The following is a 13,320-nucleotide window of genomic DNA, read 5'->3' on the forward strand; positions in this document are numbered from 1 at the left end:
AACAAAAAAGCCTATTGATTACTTGTTTTGGCACCTCGCACCCTTGAATCCAGCAGCTTTTGCCAGAAAAGATGTTTTGATTTTCAGCATTGACGTTCTTGTGAAATAAAGCCAAAGATAACAACAATAAATTTAAGCATGAAATAAATTACTTCGTTACAGCCATCTTCATGTTCAATTCAAAAATTAAAAACAATAATCAAGTTCAATCATGAGCATCGTTTTTGGGTTTATGCTCAAACATGAAGCAACTTCCTTTTCATCGTTTTCTTTGGCACAATTATGTAGAAACAATAAAAAAATTGGAGGAAACCATAGAAGCAAAAGCAAAGCAACAACAACAACAACAGATATTTGCAATACAATGGGAGATTGTGAGTGTAAACCCTGTCAAAAAATTTTCTACATCAAAACGACATGTTCACAATCCTCAAGTTACGGAAAGGATATTTCCCTTTTCTATGCTTAATATATCGAGGAAGCGTTTTTGAAAAGATATCAAGAGTTATTTTTAGACGAGGCAAAAGATCATCAGAAAATTATGTCTAGGAGCATACCCTCAGATTATTTGTGGCATGAACTAAAAATAGCACTTTTTATCAATGTTTCATCTTTCTAGAACAACGGCAGACGTTCAAACGTCATGGGGCTCAGACATCCATTCTCCAAAATGCGAATTCATTGTATCTGCATTAACTCTCTTAGCGGTTCCATGGAGAAGCGCGAGGCTCACTTTCTTATGAGTTGTCTTTGGGCGGGCACTGTAGACAACATTTCTTCAGTTTACTTATTTACCTTTTGTTCCTTTTGAATGATGTCGATAAAAGAAAAGTAAGGGTTGAAAAAAAAAGAAATAAAAGATCTCCTTTCAGCTAGCGAACTCAACCGATTCGAAGGGCTCGGTGGAGGAGGAATCTTTCATCCATACTGGTCAATTGACTCTAATATACTACTCCGCCCATCGCATCTTTATTTGTGTCCATAATTTGATGAACTATAACTGAAAGATTTTTGTGAAAAGTTGATGCTACCAGAATAAGTTCGAACGTTTGGCCTCGGTACAGGTAAGTCTGCGAAAAATAAAACTTCCCATGGCCTAGTTTGTCCAAGATCTTGAGGCTCCTAGTTTTAGGACTAATCACGGCGAAACAAAAGGACGATACTTCAGAGTTTAGACAAAGACCACATCAGAAACAAACTTTAATAAAACTAAACACTGACTACAATATTCCTATCTTACATCTTAGCCTATGGTAAGGCGACACTACTGCGTTGAATCAATCTCACCGAGAGAGATAGCACAACATTTTAAATTGTAGGAGTAGTTTCAATTTTAAACATTTTCAGCAAATTACGCAAACAACAGGCACTACATGTATTAAAACATCAACTGTAACCGATAGAACTAGAGTCTATTTCATTTCCTCCACTATTTTACCAGCGCCAAAAGGACACAAGATGAATCAGTTCAGCATTCGAAAACGTGGCATTTAAATGTACCATGCTCTGATTGCAAGGGACTGTAACAGCTAGAAAATTCTGATTTCGATGATCGATTAATGCCGATAATTGTTCGAATCTTTTTAGTCATTTCAAGTCTAAAGCAATGAAGTTCTAGGGAGACCGGCCAGGAATGATGGCGTTCGAGTGACCTAACACTGCTGTATCTATTGCATAAAAGCCAAGTGGCAATTAAGCAAAATTCATTGACAAATATGCTTTTTTGGGCAAATATTTTACAAATTTGATTAATGAAGCTGACGTGACTAACATTTTAGGAGAAAACGTTTTAAATATGCCTGTATGCTGAGGTCTAAGAAATTTAAGGATTTGGAGATATCTACATTTCTCTTAAGTAATGTAAAGGCGTAGTTACTGTATATTGAGCGCTTTTTGGCGACTGTTTGTCTGACTTTTTTTTCGGACTGAATAGGATGTCATCAAGGTAAACCAAACGTGATTTACGGACTTTATTAGTACGTCAAAATTTGGTTTTATTGCACCAATATGTACCCCATGGCTTTGATACTCTTTTGTCCATTATCTAAACCAATATGGCGTGCCTCGTTTCCGCAAGACTCTACGTTATTATGTTGACTTCCTGTACCAAATCCAATCAAAGAGTTACACGAATAGCAGTCGTTCTGGTCATTGCTAATGATACCAATTCTGACTTTAGAACGATCTCTCCGACCACTAAAGACATTGAATCCTTCCCTGTTACAATTGTGCTGTAAAGAGGCGTTGCTGCCAATCAACGCTTTCCACTCGTCACGACCCAGTGAGGTGTTGCGGTATTGGTCATCAGCGATTAGTGAGTGCAGAGAGTCAGCCAGCCTATTGATGACAATGAACTTGTGGTGTTTGTTGATCTTCATTCCAAGACAGATCTTAGAGAAGGAGGTGTTCCAGTAGGTAGGTAGCTTTGATTCTTGTTCGTCAAACCCAGTCTCTCCGCCGAAGAGGTTGACTTTATCGTGATTTTTCCAATAATGCGCGTCATAATGGAAGGTGGTCTGAAATAGAGGAGCAATTAATTTTTGTATTTCCTCCAAATTGATGGATATTTGCTGTCGACATCCTGTCGTATATCTGTATTTATTGATTTCGTACTAATTTGTTTTACCGTTGAATTGACCTCAGCGTTTACGACACCGTGTCGTGAAGACTAACGTCAATCTTTTTTCCAACTCGGACTCAGTGCACGACACATTTGCGAGGAGTCTTGCTGTGTTTTCATTCGCACACCAATCAAAACTCATTGAAACAATAATCGTTTGTGAAGTGAATGAAGGATGATAGACTGGTAGGAGGATAAATTCTTAAAAGAATTTCGGATCTCTTTGTGTATGTATGTATGTATATATATATATATATATATATATATATATATGTATGTATATATATATATATATATTTATATATATATAAAGAAACTGTAAACTTCCGTGTCGAATGAAGATACTAAAACCAATGATAAGCATATTGATGCATGTGCTGCGGGATTGAACCCTCAGTTCACATCTCTCCGTTTTACATGAGAAATGTCATGGTCATGAGAAAGAACAAAGAGAGATTTTTTATTTCGAAATATAAACCAGTTCTTAATGACTTGAAATTACGCTAATTGCTCGCGCGCGCTTCGAATTATAATAGCCATTATATTGTTAATGTGATTACAATTAGATCAGTGACGTAACAAGTCAATAAACACATTTTGCTATGCTTGAAGAGCCGCAACAGCGGTGAAACGCGTAGCGCAAAAGCAAAGTAAAAGTTAAAAGAAGACTTTTGTTTTTCATTGATTTTAGTATATATATATATATATATATATATATATATATATATATATATATATATACACATATTGGTGTTTCATTGTGTCACGATAAAAATAACCTCCCTTAAGACTCTGTAATATCCCTATGATCCATAGTCCCTCCTCATTAGCAAGTTTACTGGCACTAAATGTTCTATAGTCTTCCAAGAATCCTCATTTACTTATCCCCCTCCCCCTCGCTGTTCAGGGGGATGAGCAATGACAACTCTTTCAATCAGGGTGATATCTACAAATTCCTTAAATAGTCTGAAACTTTAACTCAGATAAGATATGTTCTTTGTTCTAAACAGTTTTTAACCGAAATATGATCTCAATGGTTTGTATTTCTAAACTAGCTATTATATGATACTAGAGACAAATATGTAAGGGTATATTTACACATTCTTTTTCATTCTTTTTCAATAGTCACTACACAAAAAGTCTTGAAATTTACGTTGAACGAAGTCATTTCTTCATGTATTACCTTCTCGATGAAAAACAAAAGGCATACATAAGTAACATGCACGTTTTTAACTCGCAACGTTTTGAAAGAGAGCAGGTTTATACACGAGATGAATTATTTAACAAAAGTATGCACCTTTCTGCCGTCAATCTTCATGACTGGCGTCCATCCTCCATCTCCACACCCAAAATTTCCCATGTGACAGAAAACGGACAATGGTTGGGAGTCAACAAGAAGGGTAACCACACCACTCACATTGGATCTTTTGGATCCAAATAAAAAAAAAAAAGAAATAAACCTTTAAAGAAAACAGTGATGGTGACGTAAAACTTGAGCTTATAAAAATGATTATCATAGCTACAATGGTGGCAATGATAATAATAATAAAGGGAAAGAAACTAGGTGATGATAATAATGAATCAACAAGTAAGCAATTGAAAAGTTGATCCTTCAGAAGTTAACAACTATGGAATATAAACAACAGCCGTCATAGCAACTATTCTTGGTTTTTGTCTTAGAATTAAACAGGTGTCCGAGTGCAAATGATATTTTTTCACTTCATCTGTGACGACAGTAATGAAATCCACTGAAATGAATCAAGGTTTGAAAGAGGACTTTCTTTGCATATGGAATGTGGAAAATTTGGAAATTTGGGTACATTTAATGCCGTGATGGGCTTTAAATAATTGCGGGCAAGCGGGATATTTGATGTACTATGAAAATAATATCGAGAATCAGTTGTACTTACATGTCATAAATTTCTTTACACGAGGAAGCTCCTGGAAGAAGTTAAAAAATGCCTTTTATCAGAAGAAATTTTGAACTTGTGTTAGCTACATCTTAATCCATTAGTGGGATTAGTAGTAACTATATTGACTGCAATCTGACTGACTGGCTGAAGACTTTTATTACATTCCAAGCTCTGTTTTTTGGCTAAAAGAGTTCTCAGTTTTCATTTACTTTGTTTGGCAGCATGTATGTTTTCTTCAAATACATCATTGATAACAAACAGCGCCGGAAGAGGATCGATTGTTGTTATCTTAAAAAGGTAATAGATATTTTTATCCAGTATTCAAAGTTTCTACCTTATTAAAGGCTTACCAAGTTTATTACCAGTTGTGTTTGAAAAATAATTCATTCGAAAAATATCAAAGACCCATGATTGGGCATTTAGTTTCAAATCTGGCTGATAATATTAACAGTAAAAGCCGCAGCAAATGCCAGCTCGTATTTTGTGATTTTAGAAGAAGATAAATTTCAAACGCTTAAGAATCATCGATGGATTTGTTTCAGAGGCACTTGCCAATTAAAAAAAAAGGAGATGAAGAAAAGCTTTAAGCTAATAAGCAATTACTAGATGAGGTTGAGTAAGATATCTTAAATTATCAAAACTGAGATCTGAGTTGTCTTCTGAAGCCAAAGGATGAGGGAAATCACACAGACACAAAGACAAGGTTTAATGAATAGCAATTTCATGCAAAATCGAATTCAATAATTTTCTCATTACATAGATTTTTCAAAAACCTGAGTTAGCAAACGTTTTTAAACACTACACGGAAGAGGAAATTAGAAACTAAAAGAATTTTGAACTAGAAATGATAACTGCAATGTCTGCCGTGGATATTGGGTTATCGTGTCAAGTGCACACGCCATTGTATACCGACTGAATGCTCTCAACCAATCAGATTTTTCTTTGATTAAAGGGAAATGTTAATTTATTTTATCTATATTTAATTAATCATTTGGAAACTATATTGATTGCAGTGTGACTAATTGACCGAAGAATTTATCATTTGCCAAGCTTTTCCAAGCTCTGCTTTGTAGCTGAAAACAGTTCTCAGTTTTCTTTCACTTTGTTTGGCAGCACGTATGTTTTCTTTATGGAACAATAAACAATGGGGCTTAGAGATTAAGTAGAATTTGACTCGAAATGATAACTGCAATATCCGCTGCGGACATTGTGTTATCATGTCAACTGTACACGCTGTTCTATATTGATTAAATGCCCCCAACCAATCAGATTTTTGATAATAAATTTAATGTATAATATACTAATAGTGGTTTACTTGCACCTCTGGTAGCCTTAAATAATATTATAATGGTAAAAAGATTCTTAAAATTGCGTTGCAATGTTTGCTTTGTAATACCTATTAGTTTCCATCTAGTGTATAGGGGAACCAATGCTCAATAGAAGAACAGTGCTATCGCGAATGTATAAAGATTCTTTTTTGACTTCTCATCAAACGATTTTTTCTTCTATATTTTGACCCCAACGTTTACCTTTACATTCTCGTCCATTTCCAGTGAGTCCATGTTTACAGGTACAACTGTATGACCCTTTGGTGTTATTGCAAAATGCATGAGGACTGCAGGTGTGTAAAGTGCCAAGACACTCGTTGATATCTCCAAAATAAAACGATAAAAAGAATAGAAAAAATAGACATACAAATAGATGAACAATTTAAAAAATAGCAGCAGATATAATTGCAAGACGCTTTGTTGTTTATTCTGTGCTATTTGGTTTTTCAATCAGAAGGCAGAGGTTTTTGTTTTTGTTTTTTTTTATGTCTATGGATGTAGTACTGCTGTATTGGTATTTCACTCTTTATCAGAAAGTTCGAAATTATAAAATACTCCTTTGCTCAATATTCTCAAAAATAACGCTCACCCTCGCATTCTCTTCCACTCCCAAGGAATCCAGGTTTACATGTACAGTTGTAAGACCCCTTGGTATTGTTGCAATAGGCATCAGGGCTGCAAGAGTGTGACCCTCCGACACACTCATCGATGTCTATAGATATATAGCCAACAAACAATTGACGAAAATATATAAATGACTGGAAGGTCAGCAACATTACTTGATATTCATATTTGATTTGTACAGCTTTAATGTTTGTTGTTGAGAACATCAAACAGGTTTCTGTAGCCATAGGACAGTCTGTACAACAACCAAGGATGAATGAAACTAAGAAAAAGTGATGAGTAGATTGATTTCATTTGGTGAAAAAACACTTTGATGATCAAGAAGAATTTTCATTGTGATTTCGTCCATATATTTCCCTGTCGCGTTCACTTTCACTTTACATTTTCGTGCTGAGAGAATCGAGATGTATGTTATCATCCCTTTTGTGGATAATTTGCAAATGTAACTTTTTTTTTTCCTCACATAACTGCTAATGAATGCAACGCCTACCTTTACATTCTCGTCCATTTCCCGTGAATCCATGTTTGCATGTGCAATTGCATGAACCTTTGGTATCGGTGCAGAACGCATCAGAGCTGAATTTTTGTAGCCCGCGAACACATTCGTTGACGTCTGAATTAAAAAAAAAAAACAACAAATAAATGAAAACAAAATTATCGTACCAAAAAAAACTAAAGCATCAACAACTTTAAAAACAACAATCATTGGGTAGGCCTCCTTCACATATTGTTCTTAATGTGCTAAGCGTTGTTTCCGTCTACTTATGACCACAACACGTCATTTTTGGTTTGCATCGAGTGAAAAAATGTACTGAAAATGAATCGACTAACAGCCACCTTGTCAGTCTCATGTAGTAGTGATGAGCTGCGAAGCAGTTATATCTTATATCCTATTCTTTTAATCCGGCTATAATTGCTTGTGGTTTATGTATTTTTCTATTGTTCCTTTCCCCTTTCAGTGCAGCTCAGAAGATATGTGAACACGAATATGGAGAAAGGAGATGACGAGAAAAAATGAAGAAAAACAAATATTTGCCATTGAGTTGTAGTGGTGAAGGAACCGCAATAAAGACCTCTTGTCCTTCGGTTTTTACTGACTAGTAAGAACGGTTTCAACCACATAAGGACAGAAAAAGCTCTTTCATTCGTTGAGACCTAATTTACAAGTAGTGCGGTAAAGTTTTTCCTCGTTGTTGTTAAACTGAAGGTCTCAAAATATCAACGTAAAAGTTGTGTTTACCTCTTTCGCAAATCGGACCCTCAAATCCAGCGGTACACAGACACCGATAACCTTTCTTAGTAAATCCGCTTTGACAAGTAGCATTGTTCTTACAAGGATTTTGAACACAGTTGCTCTGACAGAAGAAACAAACCGTTGTCAATTTCATTGTCATTATCATCATTACAATCGTTTTCATCATCTAATAACTTTAAAATGCTTTGTCTTTGAGGAGATCTTGGTAAAAAGCACAGACACAATATTACTGCTAATGTCTTGAAATAGTGAAAACAACTCAAGTTCGTAACTGAAAGTGATTATGAGATAAAGAGTTTAAAAAGAAAAACAAAATACACCAATCTGACTTTCAAATTTAAAGTAATATTTACCTCAGCTGCGTGATAAGAATACATTGCTTGTTCTATCAACTTTTCTTCGTGTCCTTCATGAGTAGCATTGTTCAGTTCACATCTATAGTTTCCATTTCCATCTGCCCGTGTATAAAGATTAATGCTGACGCAGTAGGGCTCCATGTAACACAAGTTTTCACAGAACCTAGAAACTGTTATTTCTACGGTGCGAATTGTGTGGTTTACGAGGCGTTTCCCCTTAAATGCCTTCTCAGGTCCAAACTCCAAATTACGACATTGGTCCGCGATGCAGACACCTTTGAAATGGAAATAATAATACATCAAATGCAACGTTATTGCTTATGCTGATATGTTGAGAATTACGGAAAACTTGGTAGGTGATATTTCACTATCAGTTGTGTTAGACTTGAATTTTTTTCTTCGTCTATTTTATTTCTATCTTGCAGAAAGTGTTACAAGAAAAGGGATATACAAACCCTCGGCCATCTTTCGGGTGTTATTATGAGAGTAGGTAAACACGTACACGGCAATTCTCTATTGTTCTTAATTAAATTGAAAATTATCTCATTCCTGTTTCGCTTCTTTTGAGGGCTTGTATTAAAGGCACGTATCTTCGGAAAGACGACAATCTCTGGACAGCTTGGGTCAGTGGAGGAATACGACTATGGGGGTTTAAATTCCTCGGCAGAAGTTCTGACATCGATTTTGTAATCGTCTGTGCTTCGCTTTGTAGAATTCTTACTTAATTACAGTATTGTGCAAAAGTAATGCAAACGGAATTCGGCGAATTTGGTTATTTGTTCTGACGATCTTTCGTCGAAAGTTCGAAGCCTGTTAGGCGATGTTTCGTTTGAGCGGAGAAAGCTTTTTCGTTGAATTTTCGCCACGACGCGAAAATTCTGCGCCGGAAAGTGTCTTTCGATCATTAGTGTTAGAAACTTCGCTTCAAACTGACAATAGCCTTCCACGAGTGATCAAGTTTGTATATTATGCAACAAAAAATATGTTTAAACGTATTTCCAACCTTTTGGACAGACAGAGACATTTAATAATTGAGACTAAACACAGTAGACAAAAGGACTAAACATCAAAAAGTTATCACGTCCGACAGACTCTGGGCTCGATCTGTGGATGACAACGAAATCGGGCAAATTGTACCGAGCGTTCGCGTCTTACGGTAATTCCGACCATGATACATGTACTTAGCTGAAATTATCTCCCTGACGAATCCAGATATTTTGCACATCAACTCCAGCTTCCTGATGTTTAAACAAGCCTAAGCCATGATGATTTTAGAGATATGAAATTCATATATTTGCACTGCGGTGAAGAAATGAAATTAGGAGATCCTCGCAGCTAGGAACACTACTGGAACGAGCAGTTGAAAATAGGAAGTAATTAGTGTTAACAACTGGGTTGAAAACGTAAATTAGCCACCATAAAGGGTAAAAAAGCCGACGTTTCGAGCGTTAGCCCTTCGTCAGAGCGATTAGAGGAATTGTGGGTTGTGTGTGGATTTATATGCAGAAAGTGAGGCTACGCCATAGGTGGGAATATGGTGACGAGAAAACAGGAATAAATTAGTTGAATGAAAAGCGCTCCTTGATTCCGTGGGGATTAAGGGTGCCGATTTGGAATATAAATTTTTGTTCTAGTGTTTTACGGCTTTCCGAACTGCCTAGATGTAAGGAAAGGCCGCAAACTGCCATATGCTGTTTAGAATGATTAGGAAGATTAAAGTGTCTAGCAACTGGTTTGGATGCGTCCTTGTCATTTCTTTCCACATCGCGAAGGTGTTCTCGGAATCGGTCACCCAGTCGTCTTCCTGTTTCGCCGATTATAACTTATTGCAATAAGTGCAAGTTATGCAGTAAATAACATTGGCGGAGGTTCACGTAAAGTGATGAATGATCTTAATGGATCTTTTAGGTCCCGATATTTTCTCTACGTTGTGAATAAAAGGACAAGTTTTGCATCGTGAGCGAGCGCATTTAAAAGTTCCAGATTGGTCATTGGTTTGAAATGAACTCCTGACTAAAAAGTTGCTTATGTTTTTGTCACGTTTGAATGAAATAAGTGGGGGTTGCGAAAAGATAGTGCCAGTCTCTGAATCGTTTTGGAGTAATTTAAGATTTTTAAGAATGATAGATTTAACTGCGTGGTCGTGAGGGTGAAATGTAAGAGTAAATGGAATGCGGTCAGTGTTTTCCTTCCCGGCCGTTTGTAGTGCTGCCTGTCGATCGATTTGTTGGGCACGGTGGTAGCCCGCTTGAACGACAGAAACAGGATAGCCACGTTTATCGAAAAACTGGCACATTGCCTCTGATTTTTCGGAAAAATCAGAGTCGTCACTGCATAAACGACGAAGTCTGAGAAACTGTGAAAAAGCTATGGAGTTCTTGACGTGTGATGGATGTAAGGATGAATACAACAAGTAACTATGTGAATCTGTAGGTTTGTAGTAAACACTAGTACATAAGCCGTTGCCTTCAATTGAAATTTTGATGTCTAGAAAAGCCAAAGAAGTGTCGGAAATTTCCCAGGTATATTTAAGAGCCGGATGAGAGGAGTTGACGGCGGTTATAAATTGAGTGAGGTCCTCTTTGGTAGAGGAGGTAGCGCCGATGCAATCGTCAATGTAGCGGCCGTAGAGTTCAGGTTTTTTCTCATTCGAATCAATATCGTCACCAAATTCAGTGCGCCCAAAATTATTTTTTCACGTAATATTATGAGAATCACAATCAGAGCCATGTACCAAAAACGTAACAAACTCACCGAATAAATTCTACATTGCCGCTCTGAACTTTCCAAAATCTGTCCAGCTGTTTTAGTACAATCCATTCGTGCCAAAATTTTACCCTTTATGGTGGCTAATTTATGTTTTCAACCCAGTTGTTAACACTAATTACCTCCTATTTTCAACTGCTCGTTTCAGTAGTGTTCCTAGCTAGCCTTTACACTGCGGTGAAGAAATGAAATCAAGAGATACTCGCAGCTACGAACACTACTGAAACGAGTAGTTGAAAATAGGACCTGAAACAAATCAGGCCTATACGGGATTTGAACCCATGACCTCTGCGATACCGGTGCAGCGCTGTACCAGCTGAGCTAACAAGCCAACTGGGAGCTGAAATCTAAAATCATCATTCATCGCCTGGATGGTTTATTTGGACCCAACACATTATCCAGCTTTCAGTTGGCTTGTTAGCTCAGTTGGTGGAGCGCTGCACCGGTATCGCAGAGGTCATGGGTTCAAATCCCGTTCGGGCCTGTATTTTTTCAGGTCCTATTTTAACAACTCGTTTCAGTAGTGTTCTTAGCTGCGAGGATCTCTTAATTTCAAGCCTAAACCATGATATCCGATTCAGTGTTCGATCAGTTTACAACAACAAAAGTAAATCGGGATGAAGAGCAATTCCGACCAAGAGACATGTATTTGGTGGAAATAAACTCTCAAATGATTGGAATAGTTTTTAACATTAACTTTAGTACTCCGCTTTTCACCAGAGAGAGCAGAGAACGTGTTTAGAGTGTTTTCAAACGTCGGTCAATCGAGAAATGGGTTCCTTGTTTATTCGTTCTCAATACCTGTGCAAATAAACAGTACCTATATCGCTGATTGCAGTATGCTTTCCAGATATCGCAACACCTATGTTTGTTTGGAAATATTTATTCTTCTCAATTTATATATTAAAAAAAACACTAGCTTCAGAGAGCTTACAGTGTTTTAGCATTTAAGCGTCCTTTGTTCGTTTTCATCCTACACAAGCAGACGTTAATAAAAGAGTGTGAAAAAAGGCGTGAAATACTTTACATTTCCCAACAAAACACTGAATACTATTGAGTGAAAGCTGAAACAACTAGTATTTTGGTCACGTTGCCCTATTTTTGCGTAAATTCTGGCACCTTTTGGCAATACTTCTTTTGCACTATTCCCACTTACACTGTTCGCTTCCATAGACAGCTTTTTAGGTCTTCCCGATTGAGGTAAATTTGCCACGGAACCGGTGAGACACAACTTTCTAATGATGCGCGAAACGCTTACTAGTAACCCTTAGCGATTCAACGCTTTTTAATGTTTCAGCTGGGTGGAGGCCTTGCTTGTGGAGGATACTGATTTTTTTTCTAGAATAATTCGAAACTTTTGCTACGATGACTACGAAAAGTAGAGTACGTAAATGATCCCAAATGCATCGACACAATTAATACCCTAAATGTTGCCATGGTTGTAAACGAAATGGGTCGCGCAGAGACTGAAATCGTAGCGGGAAATTCTATGGGAGTTTTACATGGATCAGTAACAAACCACAAATCCAACCAAATCTTTTTGAGAAGAATGAACAATAGCAACGAATTTTCGTTCCGAATATTCCCCACATAGAGCGAATTTTCGCCCGAAATTTCGAGTCGCATTAACACCATCAAGGAATATGTCGCCGAAAGTTCGAGCGGTTCAAAACAATACATGCCTCGGACACGAAAATATCATATTTCTTCAAAGTACTAGCTGTAGGTTGATGACTGAATATTTTAACGACAATTCTTCAGTTAATATAGGTGGATAAAGCCTTTTTTTTTTTTTACTTCATGACGATTTCTTATAATTGAACGTTTCCTAAAAAAAACCAATACTCGAACCAAAGGTAAACATGAATTGGATGTAAGTCATACTGAAACTAACCTTGTGATCTGACAGCCCTTTGTATCATAAAGCAGACTTCCAATAAGAGAAGGGAGACAGAAACAGAACGCATGTTACAGAAAAGGATTAGAAAAGTTGTGGCCCATTAAACGTATGCTTAAGAAACAAATTCTTTACTTGATATTACTTATCATGACAGGGGAAGTTTGAAACAATGGAAATTAGGTTATCGGCGGTTAAACCAATGGCAGTCAAATTATTTCGTATGCCACCTGTTGTGCCTTAGGTACTGCCAGTACAAATGTATAATTTGCCCGTCAAGTGTCATAATTAAGTTTTGTCACATCTTTTTGTGGCCTGACATGCTATCATGAAAAATTGATAAATAACAGTTGTAATTATGCAGGCATGTCACACGTCAGTAAATTCACCCCCACGACACCTTTCAAATCCACACGGTCGTCTCATTTTAGAAATGATAAATAAAAATTTGTTAAACACTGATATTTAAACTGTTTGTGCTGAACTAAGATAAATTGGACCTGAAATCATTTTTTTAGGTCACGCAACTTTCCTACAATTTTATATTCATAACAAAATCGG

At 36.8% G+C, this 13,320-nt stretch overlaps 1 protein-coding gene across 2 annotated transcripts; it reads right to left on the reverse strand.

Moving 5' to 3' along the window:
* Positions 1–1,189: 1,189 nt before the first annotated feature.
* On the reverse strand, positions 1,190–12,933 carry LOC149042524 (uncharacterized). 2 transcript variants are annotated; one of them, XM_089213072.1, is made up of 9 exons: positions 12,757–12,933; positions 8,094–8,371; positions 7,726–7,840; positions 6,976–7,098; positions 6,451–6,573; positions 6,063–6,185; positions 4,531–4,561; positions 3,918–4,044; positions 1,190–2,516 (listed from the first exon to the last, which is right to left on the reverse strand). In XM_089213072.1, exons 1-9 carry the CDS (start codon positions 12,827–12,829, stop codon positions 1,995–1,997), a joined length of 1,515 nt encoding a protein of 504 aa, XP_089069198.1. In that variant the 5' UTR covers positions 12,830–12,933; the 3' UTR covers positions 1,190–1,994. The 2 variants fall into 2 exon arrangements, with proteins under 2 accessions (XP_089069198.1, XP_089069199.1); XM_089213073.1 differs by having other exon boundaries at positions 7,726–7,941; positions 12,757–12,873.
* Between the last annotated feature and the right edge of the window lie 387 nt (positions 12,934–13,320).

Source organism: Pocillopora damicornis, chromosome 7 (genome assembly GCF_964200805.1).
Source record: "Pocillopora damicornis chromosome 7, jaPocDami1.2, whole genome shotgun sequence".
NCBI lineage: Eukaryota > Metazoa > Cnidaria > Anthozoa > Scleractinia > Pocilloporidae > Pocillopora > Pocillopora damicornis.

Coding starts and splice junctions, on each gene's coding strand:
- LOC149042524 (XM_089213072.1), bottom strand. CDS start 12,829: ATGCGTTCTGTTTCTGTCTCCCTTCTCTTATTGGAAGTCTGCTTTATG. Junction 4,045..4,530: donor TGTAAAGAAATTTATGACAT/GTAAGTACAACT, acceptor TGGATCCAAAAG/ATCCAATGTGAGTGGTGTGG. Junction 2,517..3,917: donor TGAAGATTGACGGCAGAAAG/GTGCATACTTTT, acceptor CCTCTATTTCAG/ACCACCTTCCATTATGACGC.